The 15796-nt window shown below is 44.2% G+C and overlaps 1 protein-coding gene and 1 long non-coding RNA gene across 4 annotated transcripts in view; one reads left to right on the forward strand and one right to left on the reverse strand.

Annotated features, from left to right (window-relative positions):
- On the forward strand, positions 1–9291 carry LOC111607687. The gene is made up of 2 exons (XR_002752425.1): positions 1–164; positions 7400–9291. It is a non-coding gene; the product is annotated as an uncharacterized LOC111607687 (long non-coding RNA).
- Positions 8717–15796, reverse strand: part of LOC102220386 (histone demethylase UTY-like) — a 22174-nt gene continuing 15094 nt past the window's right edge. For 2 of the 3 annotated variants that reach the window (XM_023329982.1, XM_023329983.1), the window contains 12 exons: positions 14881–15764; positions 13885–14014; positions 13696–13801; positions 13418–13623; positions 13273–13334; positions 13122–13196; positions 12570–12833; positions 12302–12489; positions 11194–11335; positions 10976–11102; positions 10445–10615; positions 9899–9928 (listed from right to left, as the gene is read on the reverse strand). In XM_023329982.1, the coding sequence (XP_023185750.1) occupies positions 9899–9928; positions 10445–10615; positions 10976–11102; positions 11194–11335; positions 12302–12489; positions 12570–12833; positions 13122–13196; positions 13273–13334; positions 13418–13623; positions 13696–13801; positions 13885–14014; positions 14881–15764 (2385 nt within the window). Of the gene's footprint in view, positions 9929–10444; positions 10616–10975; positions 11103–11193; positions 11336–12301; positions 12490–12569; positions 12834–13121; positions 13197–13272; positions 13335–13417; positions 13624–13695; positions 13802–13884; positions 14015–14880; positions 15765–15796 lie in introns of all 3 variants that reach the window. The other variant, XM_014474783.2, reaches the window with a different exon arrangement.

The following is a 15796-nucleotide window of genomic DNA, read 5'->3' on the forward strand; positions in this document are numbered from 1 at the left end:
TAAAGGATTCAGAGTAGAAACAAGGGGAGAGCAGAGAAAGGATGAAGGGGGGGGGGATAAGATAGAAAGAGAGAAAGATGCAAATCCTGAAATGAAGAGGCAGATCCCAGCAGCTGTTGGTGGGGGAGAACCCCTGGGTTTACCAATCTGGATGAAGCTTATTGGTAAGCACTTTGTGTTTCTGTCCTTGTACATGCGTTGCACGTTCCATCTTTCTTTTCTCTCTTTATTTATTTTTATTTTTGTGGATGTCTGCATGCCTCTCTGCAGAGAAGATGCGAGGCATTTGTGTGAGGAGTGCAGCAGCAGCAGCAGCAGCAGCAGCAGCAGGAGTACAAATCTCCCAGGCTGCCTCTCCACTGCAGACAAAACCATTCAGGGTTGTTATCTGTTCAATTAAAAACAGCAGTGAAGCGACGTTGCTGCTGCCGCCGCCGCTGCTGCTGCTGCTGCTGCTGCTGCTGCTGGGTTCATTCATTTGTTTCAGGGTGTGGAGGGGGAAAACAAGACAAATCCAAAAAAAATCACAAAGACGTCCCGGCATGTCCTCGGACGCAGAGATGCGTCCTGAATAACACTCTACATATTGATGTGTGTGCGTGTGTGTGTGTGTTTGTGGCGAAGGTGTGGGTGGAGGGGTTCAGCTTTAACATACATTTCTGCACTAATCCGCTGATGATGAGATACTGGATGAACCACCTGAGTATGCAGCAACTGAAAGCTTTTTTTGTTTTTGTTTGTTTTATTATCATAATTTAAAAAAAAAAAAAAAAAACTAGTTTGACTCAAAATTTGATAAATAACACTGGGTAAATGGAGACCTCTTTTGAACTTTAATGAACTATTTTGTTTTGCACAGGGGAGTGCAGAAAGTTTAGAAAAGGGTGATTGTGGAGAGGAGTGGGGGTCGTTGATTTTATCATGACACAGCAGAACCAAATGCGTGACTTAGACATTTTAAAAAGCTTTGCAGATTATATAGATAGATAGATAGATAGATAGATAGATAGATAGATAGATAGATAGATAGATAGATAGATAGATAGATAGATAGATAGATAGATAGATAGATAGATAGATAGATAGATAGATAGATAGATAGATAGATAGATAGATAGATAGATAGATAGATAGATAGATAGATAGATAGATAGATAGATAGATAGATAGATAGATATTTTTTAAAGCAATATTTTTTTTGTATTTTTAGGGGTCCCCTATAGGTCCCCGAACCCCATGTTTGTGCACCCCTAAATCCGGCAGCAGCTTTAACAATCCCCCTCCCTCTCATAATATGGAAGCAACACGCGTTGACGTGTTGCGCTACGCTTCCGACCGCTGGTGTCGGCTTGCGTCCTGTGCGCGCACACACACAACACGCACAACACACACAGATACGCACATACACAGCACTCTCGTGGGGACATGCGGCCAAGCAGACGCAGTCACGGTAAGTGGAGCCGCTTCTTCTCCCAGACGGGGCACTTTATCTCCAGGGGAGGGTTGAATGAAGGAACTTTCTCCATCTTCGGTCGGCTGTTGTCCTTTTTGGGGGTGGGGGGTTGGGGGGTGGCGAGAAAAGTGGGGAAGTTTAACTAACACACTTTTTTTATTGTTATTATTCCCCCTCGCCGCTTCTTCGCTCCTGCTCTCCGTGCAGATTGCGCAACGCTGGCGTGTGATCGGGCTGAAAAGCGTGAGAACCAGTCTGGATTCGCGGTTCCGATTTTACCACCGGGCTCGAAAGCGAGGAGGGGAAGGGGGGGGATCCATTGAGGCTGAAGCTCTCCTTCTTCTGCTCGGCTCTGCTTTGCCTTGGCCACGCGGGGACCTCCAGGGAGCACATTCAGTCCCTCCCGAGTCCAAAAGAGAGCTCTTATTTTTAACGCGTTAAAAGTAGTTTTCTAACCTAAACCCGTTGACTTTAAGGTGCTTTTTTAATTCTATGTTCACTTTCTTTGTTAGTTCGTGACTTTAGTTAGAGTGCGATTTTGTGTCTCCATGTGTGTGTGTGCGTGTGTGGCGGGGGCAATGCGCAAAGTGTGTGGTCTTTCCAAGACCTCCACCCCCGCAGAGACGCACGGTTTGTGCGTTCGCGTGGTGTGTGTGTATGCGCGCGCGCGCACACACGCACACACACACACAACCATGGGTGCTCGGTCTGTCTCGGTTTGGCATGCCTGTCTCAGGAATGCGCCCGGCGTTTTCTCTGTATTTTTCACATTAGGAGCACTTTGGGAATCGCTCTGAAAAGCCGCTCTCAGAAGCGCTGCCACCGCCGTCAAGCGGCCCGCGGTCACAACGAGGCTTCCGGTTGAAGCCTTTCGAAATAAAAGCGCAGTGCGCGTCCAACAAAGAGAGGATGTTTGTTTTGTGGCGCACGTGCTTTTAATTGAGTATTTATTGCAGCTCATAAAACTCCAAATTCAGCAAACTAGAAGAGGTGATAATAATTTGCTAAAAATTATTTTAAATACAAATATGTTCCGTTATGGCCTATTAAATCATGAGTTATTTCATTTTCACTTATACATTGTAGCACCATTTTTTTAAAATCTTGAATCATTTTGCATAGCTAAGACATAAGAGCCATCTGGCTAGCTGTTAGCCTTCAACGGTTCTGAGATCCTCTTCACTTTCTTCTCACTTCCTGATAAATATACGATGATAATGTCACAGAACACATTTGTTTTACCACAGGTTTTTTTCTTCCACTAAACCTTTCACACAAAATTGCTCCCCATAAAACATGTCCCACAACAGACAGAAGTAGAATGACCAAAAGGATAAAACAGAGCAACTTCGCTGTCGCTTAGCCTTCCTGTTATCTGCTTGTGTTGCAATCTAATTAGATGTAGGCTTTGAAAAGATGGCGGCAAAGTTTTCTTTTTTTGGACTACAAAACACCAGGGAGCAAAAATAAAAGAAAGGAAGACAGAAAGACAGAAAGAAAGAAAGGAAGAAGCAGGAGCAACACCACTTCTACGCCTTATTGACACTGAAGATATTAAACTTTCAGTATCAAACTCCACACTGAAGAGCGCTTCTCGCTCAATTGTTAGCTCCTACATACAGTATGTTGCATTCACATTTTTTTTAATCGCACTTTTTAACTTTGAAAGAAATAGAAAAAAAGACAAGTAATTTTGCCAAACGGCCGACTAAACCCATTCGTCAGAAAAAAATAAAAATAAAAAATCAGTCTGACTGAACCGAATGCTTTTACTCTCAACACTATCACTGGTGTGCAGCTTCCGATTTGCCCCCGTTAAGCTATGCTAACAACATGCAGACAGAGAGAGGGGGTGGTGGTGGAGGGGGAGGCAGTCCCAGCCTGGAGAGAGGAGAAATTCTTGTGTTTTTGGTATGCGATTACCCAGTGGAGAACCCATGACTGAAGGGGAGGAGGAGCTGGAGGAGGAGGAGACACATTCCTCGCCTTCCTCTTTAAGGTGACCACATTTTTATTTATTTATTTTTATTATTTTATTATTTTCCTGCCGACATGTTGCCCCATATCGCCACATGACACCGCGATGCTCTCAGCTGACGCTTCGCCAGTGGACGGAGCGGTCAGTCGTACACACTGTACACAAACCAATAAGATGGAGTAAGGAATGACCTTTGACCCGCCTGAGCTTCGAGCAAAATATGGTGCATGTGTGTGGCGCGCGTTTAACTCTAAAAAAATACATTTTAAAAAATAATGATATCTACCCCCACGAAACTTGCTATAAACTATTTAATTTAGGTCTAGACTTTGATTAAGCCATTTAAAAAAAAACCCGGCTCTACTCCATATTAGCACTAATTGCATGTTTAGTGTTGTCTTTAACCCTTTGCAGGATTGAACAGATACTATCCCGTCTTCCCTCTCACTTGGGTCAGTTTCCCCATCCCCGCCGAAGAAAAGCATAATGCTGCCACCACCGTGGGAATCCATTTAAGGCGCTTTTCGGATCAGAGTTGCCATGAGTCTCTCGTGGACTTCTTTTAATTGAATTCCCTTGCCCGGCCCCAGCAGAACTTCTGAAACGCAGCGACTTTCCATCTGACACATTAAATGGGCCCCCATCAGATTTGCATTAAAAAAAAAGAAAGAAAGAAAAAAAAAACAACAACGCCGCTCCGCCTGTTCTTCGGCGTCTCAGTCGAAGCCTATAATCGCCCACTCGCCTGTAACGACAATTACAATAATGGACTGATTGTCGGATTATGGCACCAAAGTGGTTTTAGCGCACATCTGCATAATTGTTCTTAGCAATATAGGCGCCCGTGGGCTCCCGGCTGCCATTAGCCGCGGCGACGGAGGGAGACGTTCGACGCTTGATGAGCAGGGGGGCAAATTCTGCTCCCAAAAGCGCGTGGGTGTTTTCAGTGGAGAGGGAACAAATGCACAAAGGCATTGTTTTATAAGAGTGTTTTTGTGTGTGTGTGTGTATGTGTTTTGTTTGTTTTTTGGAGCAGACTGATGAAGGAAGTGAATCCTGGACCTTTAACAGTCTCTTTGCACTTTCGGATTGACAGTTTTTTGGGGGGAATCATCACCTGTATCATCTCTATCTTTGTATCATCTTTGTAAAAAAAGAAAAAAAAAGAAGAAGGCATCACATGACCAACAGATGGACGGACACATCCGTTTGTAAACGATGAGGAGGGAGATGGTGGGGTTCGGGGGGGGGGGGGGAGTTTGTAGCAGCATGATCTAGAACAACAGCTGAATCCAGATCCCCACCCACCACCTCCTCTCTATGTAAACATGAGATGAAGGCTTTTGGGAAGGAGGAACAGGGAAAAAGTGCCAATTTCTCTATCCAGCTCGTCTGTGACTGTCTGCAACACCTGAAACCTGCGGCGTTAATTCATCCAACTCCTCCTCCTCCTCCTCCTCCTGAAAGCAGGCCAACATCCCACTCCTACAAGAAAGAAAAAAAAAGAAGGGGAAAGAAAACGTGCTCCCCCTCTTCCTCTGTCCTCCTCTCTCTGTGCTAATTACTTGCTGCTACCATGGCAACGGGTAGCACCTCTTTTTGTGTGTGTGTGTGTGTGTGTGTTAACTTGGCCATCTAGCCCATCACAAAAACATGCACCAACATTTCCTCGTCGGATGGAAGAAAAAGAGAGGCTTGCTGGCCGTTCTTATAATGAATTTGAAATTTTAAGAAATTCAGATTGGTAGAGTTTTAAATTTTAAATCCCCTTTCCCCCCAAAAGTTCCCAGATAACCTTCTATGTACTATAATGCGTCAAAGTTTTTGCATAATTCATAATCCGGTTTCTGTCTGTGCAGACAGCAAACGATACTGTCTTAAGCTGCAACAAAATGGACTGCATCAACATTTTCTTTTGCTTTTTGCACATGCTTCTAAAACAGTTTTTATTTTGAATTTTTGCCATGCTTTTTTTTTTTGGCCATATCTGATCAAACCACGCCGGCTTTACGGCGCAGACCCGTTCCAACATACCCGGAAAGTGCTGTGATGAATTACTTCCCTTCAAGGTCCTGAAGTAACCACAAACTGTTATTGATTAACTGATCAGTCGAAGGCTGAGTGGAGATCTATTCACCTCATATCAGTTCATTCCTCTGGATGCCATTGTTAAGGCTGCACTGTGACACGGTGGCACATTTCTATATTTGAGCCCTGGAATTTGGGGAACATCGAAATTTGTCTGCAGATTCCTTCCTTATTAACACACGGGATTGTCGTTTCATGGCGAGGTGCACGTGCAGTTGGCCAACGTCTGGTCTGGACTAAAAGCGGCAAAATAGACGCAACAAAACCTGGATTCAACAAAATGAACATTAGTGAAGCTCATGACTCTGATTCAGATCTGCTTCTGAGAGGTCTAGTGAAAAATACACAGTTTATGCACTCAGTTCTTAGTTAGGGCATTTTTTGCATGAATAAATGCATCAGTGCAGAATGGCACAGAGGCCATCAGTCTGACATAATGGAAGCCCAGACAGCTTTGACAGCATTCTTCAGACAAAATACTTTTCCAAGTAGTTTTTCCTTCCATGGAACTTTCCATGAATGTGATTGGAAAGCAATAATCTTTCGTCTCTTTGTGGTCTAATCTCCTTGTTGAGGGTATCTGCTGCATAGCCAAGTCAGCAAACTGTGAACGCCATGATAAAAAACAAAAACAAACATTTATAGATTAAATGTTTCTTTCTATTGCTTTTATGTAATGTCATATTTTATTTCCACGATCCGATGTGTGACATGTGGTGAAACTGCATTGCGCAAACGAAAAAGCTGCCACTTCCTCTCCTTGCCCTGCTCCCCGCACGTGTCTTAACACCACATTATCTTCAATGACCCTGGGTTTTATGAATGGGTAACATCTGGCTCTCTCATTGGCTACCAGCAGCAGCCAATCGGGATGGAAATCCCTGACAACAGTGATGGGCTGGCGGACTGGACAAGTCAAGACAGTCTTTAGAGGTCGTAACCCCGACTCCTTCTCGCTTTTGTTTGTATTCGTACTGTATGTGTGCACGTCGCACACTGACCTACTTGGTTCACCGCGGCCGTCTATACATAGCTGTGGGAAACGCAGGCAGACAATCAGCCCCGGTTGAAATTAGCAGTCAGGGCCACCTGTGTGCCTCTCACAAAAAGGCGGAAACATCAGAGCAGGCAGAGGAGGGATGAAGGGAGGCGCGAGGAAGGAAAAAGGGGGTCGGGATGGAGACATTGATCACTCTGCCGCTCGTTCTCTCGTTTTTTTTTATCCCCACTGCGACACAGGGAGACATTGTTAGGCGGTTCGGATTTGACGACGAAGGGGGGTTGGTTTCGAGGTCCAGGCCAAGTGGAGTTCACATACCACTCGGCTGGAGCGCTGCCAAATTTCAAAGCACATAGGTGGAATATATAAGGAGAGGAGATATATTGAGGCTCGAGAGCCATTAAGCACCTTAAACAAACTCAACATAGCGAAAGAAGGCAAAAAAGGAAGGAAAACACTCGACTTTCTAAATAATACTACATCCAGTCTGCCCAATGCCCCTTTCCTGCCCTCCCATATAACATGTTGTCACTGTATAGCTAAAAAAACGACATGCTTCCTGCCTTTGTTGTTACAGACAGCCGACAGGAAGCCCTCGTCTTCCTTAACTGACGTTCACATTAAAAAACTGCCACCTCGTTTCCTAGAATCACCAGTTCTCAGCCCACACTCGCTTTTTGTTCCCGTGAGTTTCCACCAGAATGAAAGTGGCAGTGGGCGGAAAGGCAAAAGCGCTCGAGAGGAAGCTGCGAAAGTACAAGCAAAGTTCAGCTGATTTTAAGTGTTTTATACTCTTTTTTTAAAGATTTTCTTTGTGTGTGTGTGTGCGTGTGCTTTACAGTAAAAAGTCCAACCTTAATGTCGGTTTTCTCTCTTTCAGGACAGAAGATTTGACTCTGCAGGAGAGGAGATGGAGAACTTCTGCAGCATCCGTCCACCTACGGCCATTTTGAGTTGGAGAAAACATTTTAAACACTGAAAAGCAAAGGAGATAAAGAGGAAGTTAGCTCATTTTCAACATGTATTTCTGGGTCAAAAGTCTTTATAAAGGTTCATTTTTTCCCCTGTGTAGACCAACTTAAGCATCATTAGCCAGCTGAGGTGCAGTTTAATTTTTTTTAGTGAACACCACCAGGGGGCGCTGCTCTGCACTCACTAAACATGCTGAAATTAGAACAAAATGCATTGAGGTGCAACTGATAACTTTTTTGTGCAGATTATGACACTCTGGGCAGAGAGCCATTTTCTCCTTATTAAAAACACTAATGGATTTGTTCTCTATTTTTGAAAAATGAAATTGGAAGAATGAGGACGTACTGCAAAGAATTTTATTCTTAAAACATGTAATGTTTTCTTTTTTAAAACTAGTTAAAAACTTACCAAATCCTCCATACTGATGCTAAAAAGCCAATGGCGGTTTTCTTGGGCGAAAAAAATAAAACCCTGGGAAATTTGGCGTCGTTGCTTTGCAAAATTCAGCAAGCATAGCGCTACAGATGCATACAGTCAGGTTGTTTTAACAAGTCAGGAACAATATCCTCATCCGGGGTTGTTGCAGGAAGTGTGAAATCAGATCTGTATCACTCTTACTTGGAAAAAGCGACACCAGTAAATAACTTTTTCATGTGTGTTGCTGAGGAAGGAAATTGGCAGGACATATGTAGGTGAAGGTGCAAATAGGAAATAGGTGTCTGGTTGTGTTTAAAAAGGAAACAACAAAAAAAATCTGTATTCACAACTTTTACGATTGTGTTTCTGTAAGAAAAAAAGACTGGCAGAAATTGTTTTTGCATCGTTACGAGCGCCACACGCCCTACTCGGCAGACTTACATCAGCTTGAGGTCGTTTCCCTGCTCATTAAAATCTCCCCCGCCTGGACTGAGGCGCCCAATCAGGGCGGCGGAGGAGCCAGAGGGTGCCCAGCGTTTGCTCAGTAGTCAGTGTAGATCCTGTGGGGCTGGCAGCAGCTACATCTGGCTACTGGGTCTCTGCTGACGACCAATCCGGTCCCAGAATCCAGGATTGCCGCAGATGTCTGGTTTCTCCTCACTTGGGACTAGTTCTGGACCTGGCATACAGTGTAGGATCCTGTGTGTGTCCGTCTACAGCTACATTGTCTGCTGGGTTTCAGGCCTTTCCTCTGTCTACTTTAAAGTCACCTTTCAGATGAATACATAAAAGAAAAAAAAAGCATGAATAAATTGACAATTTTGTGTTTATTGACTCATAAAACATTCTTCAAACAATAAAACAATTTTAAATGTCTGTTTCTGTACAATACTTGCTAAGCAACTTCATTTATATTTATATATATATATTTATTTATATTTATATATAGAAAATGTAAGAGGAGTTGTGTTAAAATGACAAAACTCCTTCAAATGTAATGGCAGGTATTCTGGAAAAAAAAAATAACAGCATTCCATCGACAAATATTTTCAAGCAATAAATATGTATTTATAAATAGTGTAAATTTACATCAAGATTAGAAACATAAAAAAAAAAAATCACAAATTAAACTTCCATAAGTCTATGTGCAACCCATTTTTCTTTGTGACTTGGCTAGTACATTTTTTTTTTTATTATTTTTGTTTATTTTTTAACTAAGAAAAAAAAAAGGTTTGGAAAACAAGACAAACGTAAAAAACTGCAAAACAGAAGAAAAGAGCAAAAAAAAAAATTACCTCAACTCTTCACATTACAAAATTTTTTTTGGGAGATTTTGCTGTCCAAAGAGTCTTAAAACGACTATCTAAAAAAAAAAAAAAAAAACAAACAAAAATATAACAGACCAGTTAGGCTAGTGCTCCTTAGAAGAGGGAAAGGAGGGAGAGGAGTTCCACAAATCAAAGCCAACATTTCATCCTGTTACCAGTAGAAAAACAAGGAAATAGAGACAGAGACAGCAGGAGTCAGTAGTCTTTACGGTGGGTGTTGCCAGTTGTGACAGTTAAGTATCTACAAAACATTTTTACCACGCTTTAAAAAAAAAAAATCAAAAAATCCCTCGTCTCCACATTCCCGACCGTATTTGATTAAATCCTCCAGTAAAACATGAAACCACTGTCTTTAGAAGAGAGGGGAGAAGAGGGAGGAAAAGAAAAGTTTAAAGTCCTGTTATCAGGCCAGGTGGCGCCCCCTTCTGGCTTCAAACAGGTTGCATAGACAGACACTCAGCCGCCTCAGCCTCAAGCGACAGTGATGGAGGGGGTGGAGGTGAGGTGGGGTTGGGGTGGGCGGGGAGACGGCCTTAGCTTTTCCTGAATATCAGAAACGGGTCTGTATGTGGAGGCGTTGTTTCCGATCTGAGAACAGGGGTCCTGCAGGGCTTCATGGCTCCAGAGCAGAAGAAGAAAAAGAAGACAGGAAGAGCCTAATGTCAAGATGAAGAAGAATGAAGAGGAGGGGCCTGGAAGAAGAGCAGAAACAATCACACTTTAGCATATAATAATAATAATAATAATGATTTTTTTTTTTAATTAATTAATGTCTTAAAAATGGGAAACGCAAGTAAACAACTAAGATGGTTTAAAATAATGTTGTTTTACTGCACACTAGGTTATTTCCTATTAACAAAATTAAATCAAACCTTCAAGTTCAAGTACATTTATTAAGTTGGGGGGCAATCAAACAACAAGAAATAATAATGACAATATTTGTAGCAATGAATATGAATATTTTCTGAGATGCAGAAGCAGAATTCAGCTTCTATGTGCCACAAATCTGGAACTTCCAAAAAAAAAACTGCACAACAGCCGAAACACTGAGTTCCTTTAAATCAAGACTAAAAACCCACCTGCCTTTCGTCAGCAGTAGGTGAAACATTGATCAACATGCTTGATGGGTTTTTGCTCGACGACAAAACGTAGCGTTTATTGCTCGTGTCATTTTCAGGAAATGTCACAACCGGCTTCCTTCCACTTACTAGTGTGAACTGGTCGTAGACCTGCATCAAGTCCTCCATCCTGTACTGCTCCAGCACCATGAAGTCGTCGAGCGCCGCGCTGCCCTTCCTGGCGCAGTCCTGGCAGTGGACCAGGCACTGCTTCTTGGACAGGGGCTCGCGGCGCACAAACAGCAGGTTGAACACCTCCACCTGCAGCGTCACATTTCCAAGTTTATGGTTAAACGGAAGAGAGCGAGGTGAAGTTGTTTCTTTCTAGACGGACGGACAGACGGTGCGGCGTGTCGTTGGGGAGAGAATAATGATAAACAATTAGAGTGAGGATTTAATGGCGTTTGTCTGGGAAAAACTGCTAAAAGCATTTCGCTCTAATTAAATCCATTAGCCGAGATGCTAATTGGCGTAAACAAACAAACAAAAAAGGGTTTTTTAATTCAGTTGAACCAAATTAGTCAATTCAATAATTAAGTGCGGAATGAGTTATACGGAAATGTTTTGTTTTTTTAAATAGTAATGCAACATTTTAAAGCTAAATCTAAGCTTTATACTCGCCTCGCAGATAATGCAGTAGTGCGCCGGCTCGTCCCTCGTCCTCGGCTTCAGCACCGTCTCCTTCCCGGCCGACGTCAACGCCTCCTTCACCCACTGGCACTGCTTCAATGTCCGCAGCAAGCAGTACCTGCGACCGGAACGCGCCGCGTTAGCGCCACAGTGGAGAAAGAAAAAAAAAAACGTGTGCGAAACACTCAAAAAGGTGCTCTGCGGCTCACTTGATCATCTCAAACAGCTTGTGGTCGGACACTTTGATGTTCCGCGCCATGTTCCAGGAGAGGTGCACCATGGGAACCACAGACTTGACGCTCTGGAGCTTGTTCCACTCGTAACGCTCCACAGCCAGCTTGTACTGGTGGGCTGAAAGAAGGAGAGTTTATTGGGGGTTAAAAGAGGGCACATTCCTGAACATTTTCACATTCGGCCACATTACAAACACAAATTCTACGAGAGAATTTAACAGCTCGATTAACGAGCAAGGGTCACATTCCCCGACGTCCAGGCAAAGACCTTAAAGAGGCAAATAAGGTGGATTAGCAGTGCTAGCTAACGACTGATATCATCCAGGTCATGTTACAGTGGAATACTGGCTCTCAGGAATGGATATTGAACTGTTAGCATTTCATGTGGCCACGAGTCTGTCATACAGCAACATTCTTCAGTCAGAGGCCTCTTCTTATTTGTTGCAGGACTGACGGCTACCTTCAAATAGTCTCCAAGATGACTCTTTGAAGCAGGGCTGCAATTAGCAGTTATCTTTGTAGTTGATTGATTGATTATTCTGATGATTAATTGGATTTTAAAATATGGAACATTCTACAGATTTCTCAGTTAACCATGTAAGCCTTTTTTGTTTACTTTATTATGAATAGAAACAAAAAAAATGACTAAATTCCTTTTTGAATAAGGAAATATTCATTTTATTGCCTGGTTAGTAAACCTGAACCGTGGGAAGTTAAATGTAAACCACTTAAGGAGTTTTGGCTAAAACACATTTACAAACAAAGGCGGTTTTATTTTAAATGCAAAACATATATTTTCATATTTACTGCTCTGAGTATGTTGATTTTTTTTTTCAATCAATCAGTTACTAAATTAGTTGACGATTATTTCAATAGCCGATTAATCACAATTAATTGTTTCAGCTCTACTTAGAAGAAACATTTAATTTCCTTTTGTGATAGAAAACAAAACAAGCATTTTTAAACTTAAGCGAATTAACTTGAATTCTGTTCAAACACTCAAACAAATAACTGAGACACAAAAAGGAAACTCATTTAAACAAAAAAAGAAATGTGTTCTTTGACAAATATGGATAAAACATACCGGTGAGAGGTCCGACGTTCCAGCCGATGTTGTTGCACCAGCCGATGGCCTGCACCCAGTGGATGGTCCCCGTGTTGAGCCACACCAAGTCGCCCGGACGCTGGATGAAGCGGTAAACCGGCACGTCCGACTCGTACAGGTCCTCCAGGTTGGGCCACCACGATCCCATCAGGAAGTTGATGTTGTTCCTACAGGGAAGCAAAGAGCTTTGACTTACATACTCGCAAACACGTGAAAGCGAAGCGTTAAGACGACAAACTCGTCTCACTTCTCGCAGAAGTTGCTCATCACGCCCCAGTAGGCCTCCGGCACGGCGAACCACTCGCAGTCGCCGGGCCCGATGTTGATGTTGACGGCGCAGAAGTCGTTGTGCTCTTGGTGGCCCGGGATCCTGCTGCCGGGAACCTTCATGTACAGCTGCACCGTGTTCATGCCCAGGATGGTGTGGCCCACGTGGCTCAGCAGGTTGCCGGCAGACACCACCCGCGCGAAGGCCGGCAGCTTGCTGAGCTCCTGCAGCTGCTGTTTCCACCTGACAGGGGGCGCAGCGGAGCAGAGTTTAGAACTGGTTTGTTTTCAGGTATCGGAGTAGAACGTAGTACAGCGTGTTAGGGCTGGTGTAAAAAGAAGAACAGTACATTTCTCCCCCCCAAAAATCTGACATTTTGAGTTTAATCTGTTAAAACCTGTTTCAATTGTTTTTTAAAACTTTTTTTCCAGGATATTTTTGATTTTTCAAACTTTTTTCTAGGATATTTCTCTTCTACCAGTCAATGGACTTAATACTCCTTTGCAGAATAGAAATAGACTCCAAACTCACTTCCTTTCGTCAGAGACGTCAATGTTGGTTCCAAATTTGATGTGTTTTAAGGGCCCTCTTCTTTTTCGTGTTGCACTTAAAAAACAAAAACACACATTTAGCATTTTAGCGTACTAAACATTTCTTTCTTGATGCAGTTGTTTATAAATACCTCTCTGCAGATGATGGCTCTGTGTCCAAAGGTTCCTTTAGTGCCTTCTTTTCATTCTCCTCCTGAAATCAACCCATTAGAACAGAATCTTACAAATCTTGCTGAACTCTTTGACTAAGAAGCCTGATTTCAAAGCAGGACCAACCCTGAGGGACTCCTGGAAGGAGGCGGCCTGATACTGCGCGTATTTGGCGATGGTGGTGTGAGCGCGGGTGCTCTCGCAGCGCCACATCTTCTTGGTGCCGCTCGGGTCCCAGTTCTCGTCGGCGGGCTGCAGCAGCTGAGTCCAGACCTCTACCGGGTGCTCTGGGTTGGCCTCCACCAGCGTCTTGGTGGAGAACAAGCCGAGATCTGGAAGCAAACGGAATAGAAGTGAGCAAAAATGGGAAGAAAATAAATAGGGAGCAGGAAAGTGGTTCCTACCCAGTTTGAGAGCTCCAGCCAGGCCTCTGATGACGGTAACCGGGTTGGAGGGGTTTGTGCAGAACTGGTGCAGCGGCGGGAAAAAAGCATCCCTTTTGTTCTCCAGCTGGATGACAAATAAAAATTAAAAATTAAGAATTTCACACAAAGAAAAAAAATCCGCTTTTTGATCCAGAAGAAGCTGCTTACGTAGATGCTGGGAGTGGGAGGGTTGAGCTTGTCTTTGGGCAGGGCCGGCGACGGCGGGGGCGGCAGTCGGGGCGGGGGGCACTTATCGAGGAGGATGCTGCTGTTGGAAAGGCCGTTCTTCCCCAGGTTTCTGAAAACGCACAGAAAAAAAAAAAAAGAGGATGAATCACGCTTTAAAAATCTAATTATTCTTACTCATAAGAAAGTTTTAACTTTTTTTTGGTCTTCCAAGGATCCAGTTAGAGGGAATCTATTGAACTGAGCAATGTTTGCACAGCAACAAGACAACCCAGTGGCCTTCATCTGGGAGCCGTTGCATAACCGATTCCCTGTGGACATTGTACTTCCACTGTGAGTCCACCAGGGGGAGACATGCTCAAAACAAACCAGCTGCTCCACTATCAGTTTCATCCAATCAGAGCAGCTATCTACTCTGGCTTTCTAAACTTTCAGTTTTTAAAACCAAAAATGAACAGATTTCTTTTTATGAGGCGACAGTTTCATAACTTGTCATGTTGAGATAAGATCTTATACTGATGGAGCAAAGATATCGATGATGTGATGAATGTTTAGCCACTTTTAGAAAGGAGTTAGCATCTTTTTCAGGCTGCTGCAGATCATCAGCAATCAAGATAAGAGCGATTGTTTCAGTCTAAAATTACTGAGTTAGCAGCACTTTTTCAAAAAGGCTGCAGTGGAAGTTGCATAATTTCTTAAATATTTTTACCATAATGTAGTCTTAAAAAAGTAGAAAAGCTGCTGCACAAAACCGGAACCCCCCAACAATTTGAGCATTTTCAAGTAGCTTCTTGAAATAGCATCCATAATACATATACAAAGACAAATTCCGTATTGGTAATTCATTCAATTATTATGCTTACTTGAATGAACATCTCAAAATGGTTTTGCAAAAAATAAATAAAATATTGAATTACACGTTTCATCTGTGCTTTTTGCAAACAATAATCAAGTTTACACCAATAGTTGAGTTCTCACCTGCAGGCTTTCAGCACGTCTGTGGAGCTGGGATAGATGGAAATAGAAGAAGACGAAGACGAGGATGAGGACGAGTTGTGTCCGTGTGGCGGCGTTGCTATGAGACCTGTGATGGCGGGAGGCTCGGCCTTAAGGGGGCTTTGAGAGTCCTCGGAGATGCCTCCTTTGCTGTTGCCGTTGACGGCAGGCGTGGTTGTGGACGTAGCGGCGGTGGACGTGGCGGTAGTGGTCGTGGGGGGGCTCTGGCCCCCTGTTTGGATGTGTTCAGAGGATTTGGGCGACGGCGTGGCGGTAGACATGGCGGAAATGGGGGAGGAGGCAGCTGAGCTGCCCTGCGGCTGGGGGGCAGAGGGCAGAGCGGCAGGGTGGATGTTGTTCACCTTCTTCTGGGGCTCCAGCCCCGTTGCTGTGGATGTCGTGCCCTCTGACGGCGCCTCGCTCTCCTCGGGACCCTTTTCCACCGCCAGGGTGGCGGACAGCCTGGGATTGTCTGCGCTAAGGCTTTGCTTCTCGCCACCATCCGCCACCTTGTCTCCCTCTTCAGAGCGGACGTGATTGGCCAGTCCGTCCGCCTGCGCCTTCTCGCTCTCGGCAGGCGGGAGTGACGTTTGCGCCGAGCCGTCTGAGCCCCCGTTGCCATGGGACGCAGCGCCAGCGGCGTCGCCGTCTTTGGTAATGGACGCGGCACCGCCTGAGGTAGAGGAGTGAGGGAGCGACGGCGGGGAGGGGAGGTGGTTGTGAGTCGGCTGCCGTGGCGACGGGGCGTTACTGGAATGTCCAACCTGGTTGTTGGGGTGACTAGTGGAGTTGGGGATCTGGGGGTGAGAGGGGTTCCCCTCACTGCTTGAGCCTGTCGCATGTTTAACACACTCCTTCTGAAGCCCCTGAAGGAGAAACAGAAAGCGTTACATTTTCA

The sequence above is a fragment of the Xiphophorus maculatus genome, chromosome 24 (assembly GCF_002775205.1).
Source record: "Xiphophorus maculatus strain JP 163 A chromosome 24, X_maculatus-5.0-male, whole genome shotgun sequence".
In the NCBI taxonomy this organism is placed as follows: Eukaryota; Metazoa; Chordata; class Actinopteri; order Cyprinodontiformes; family Poeciliidae; genus Xiphophorus; species Xiphophorus maculatus.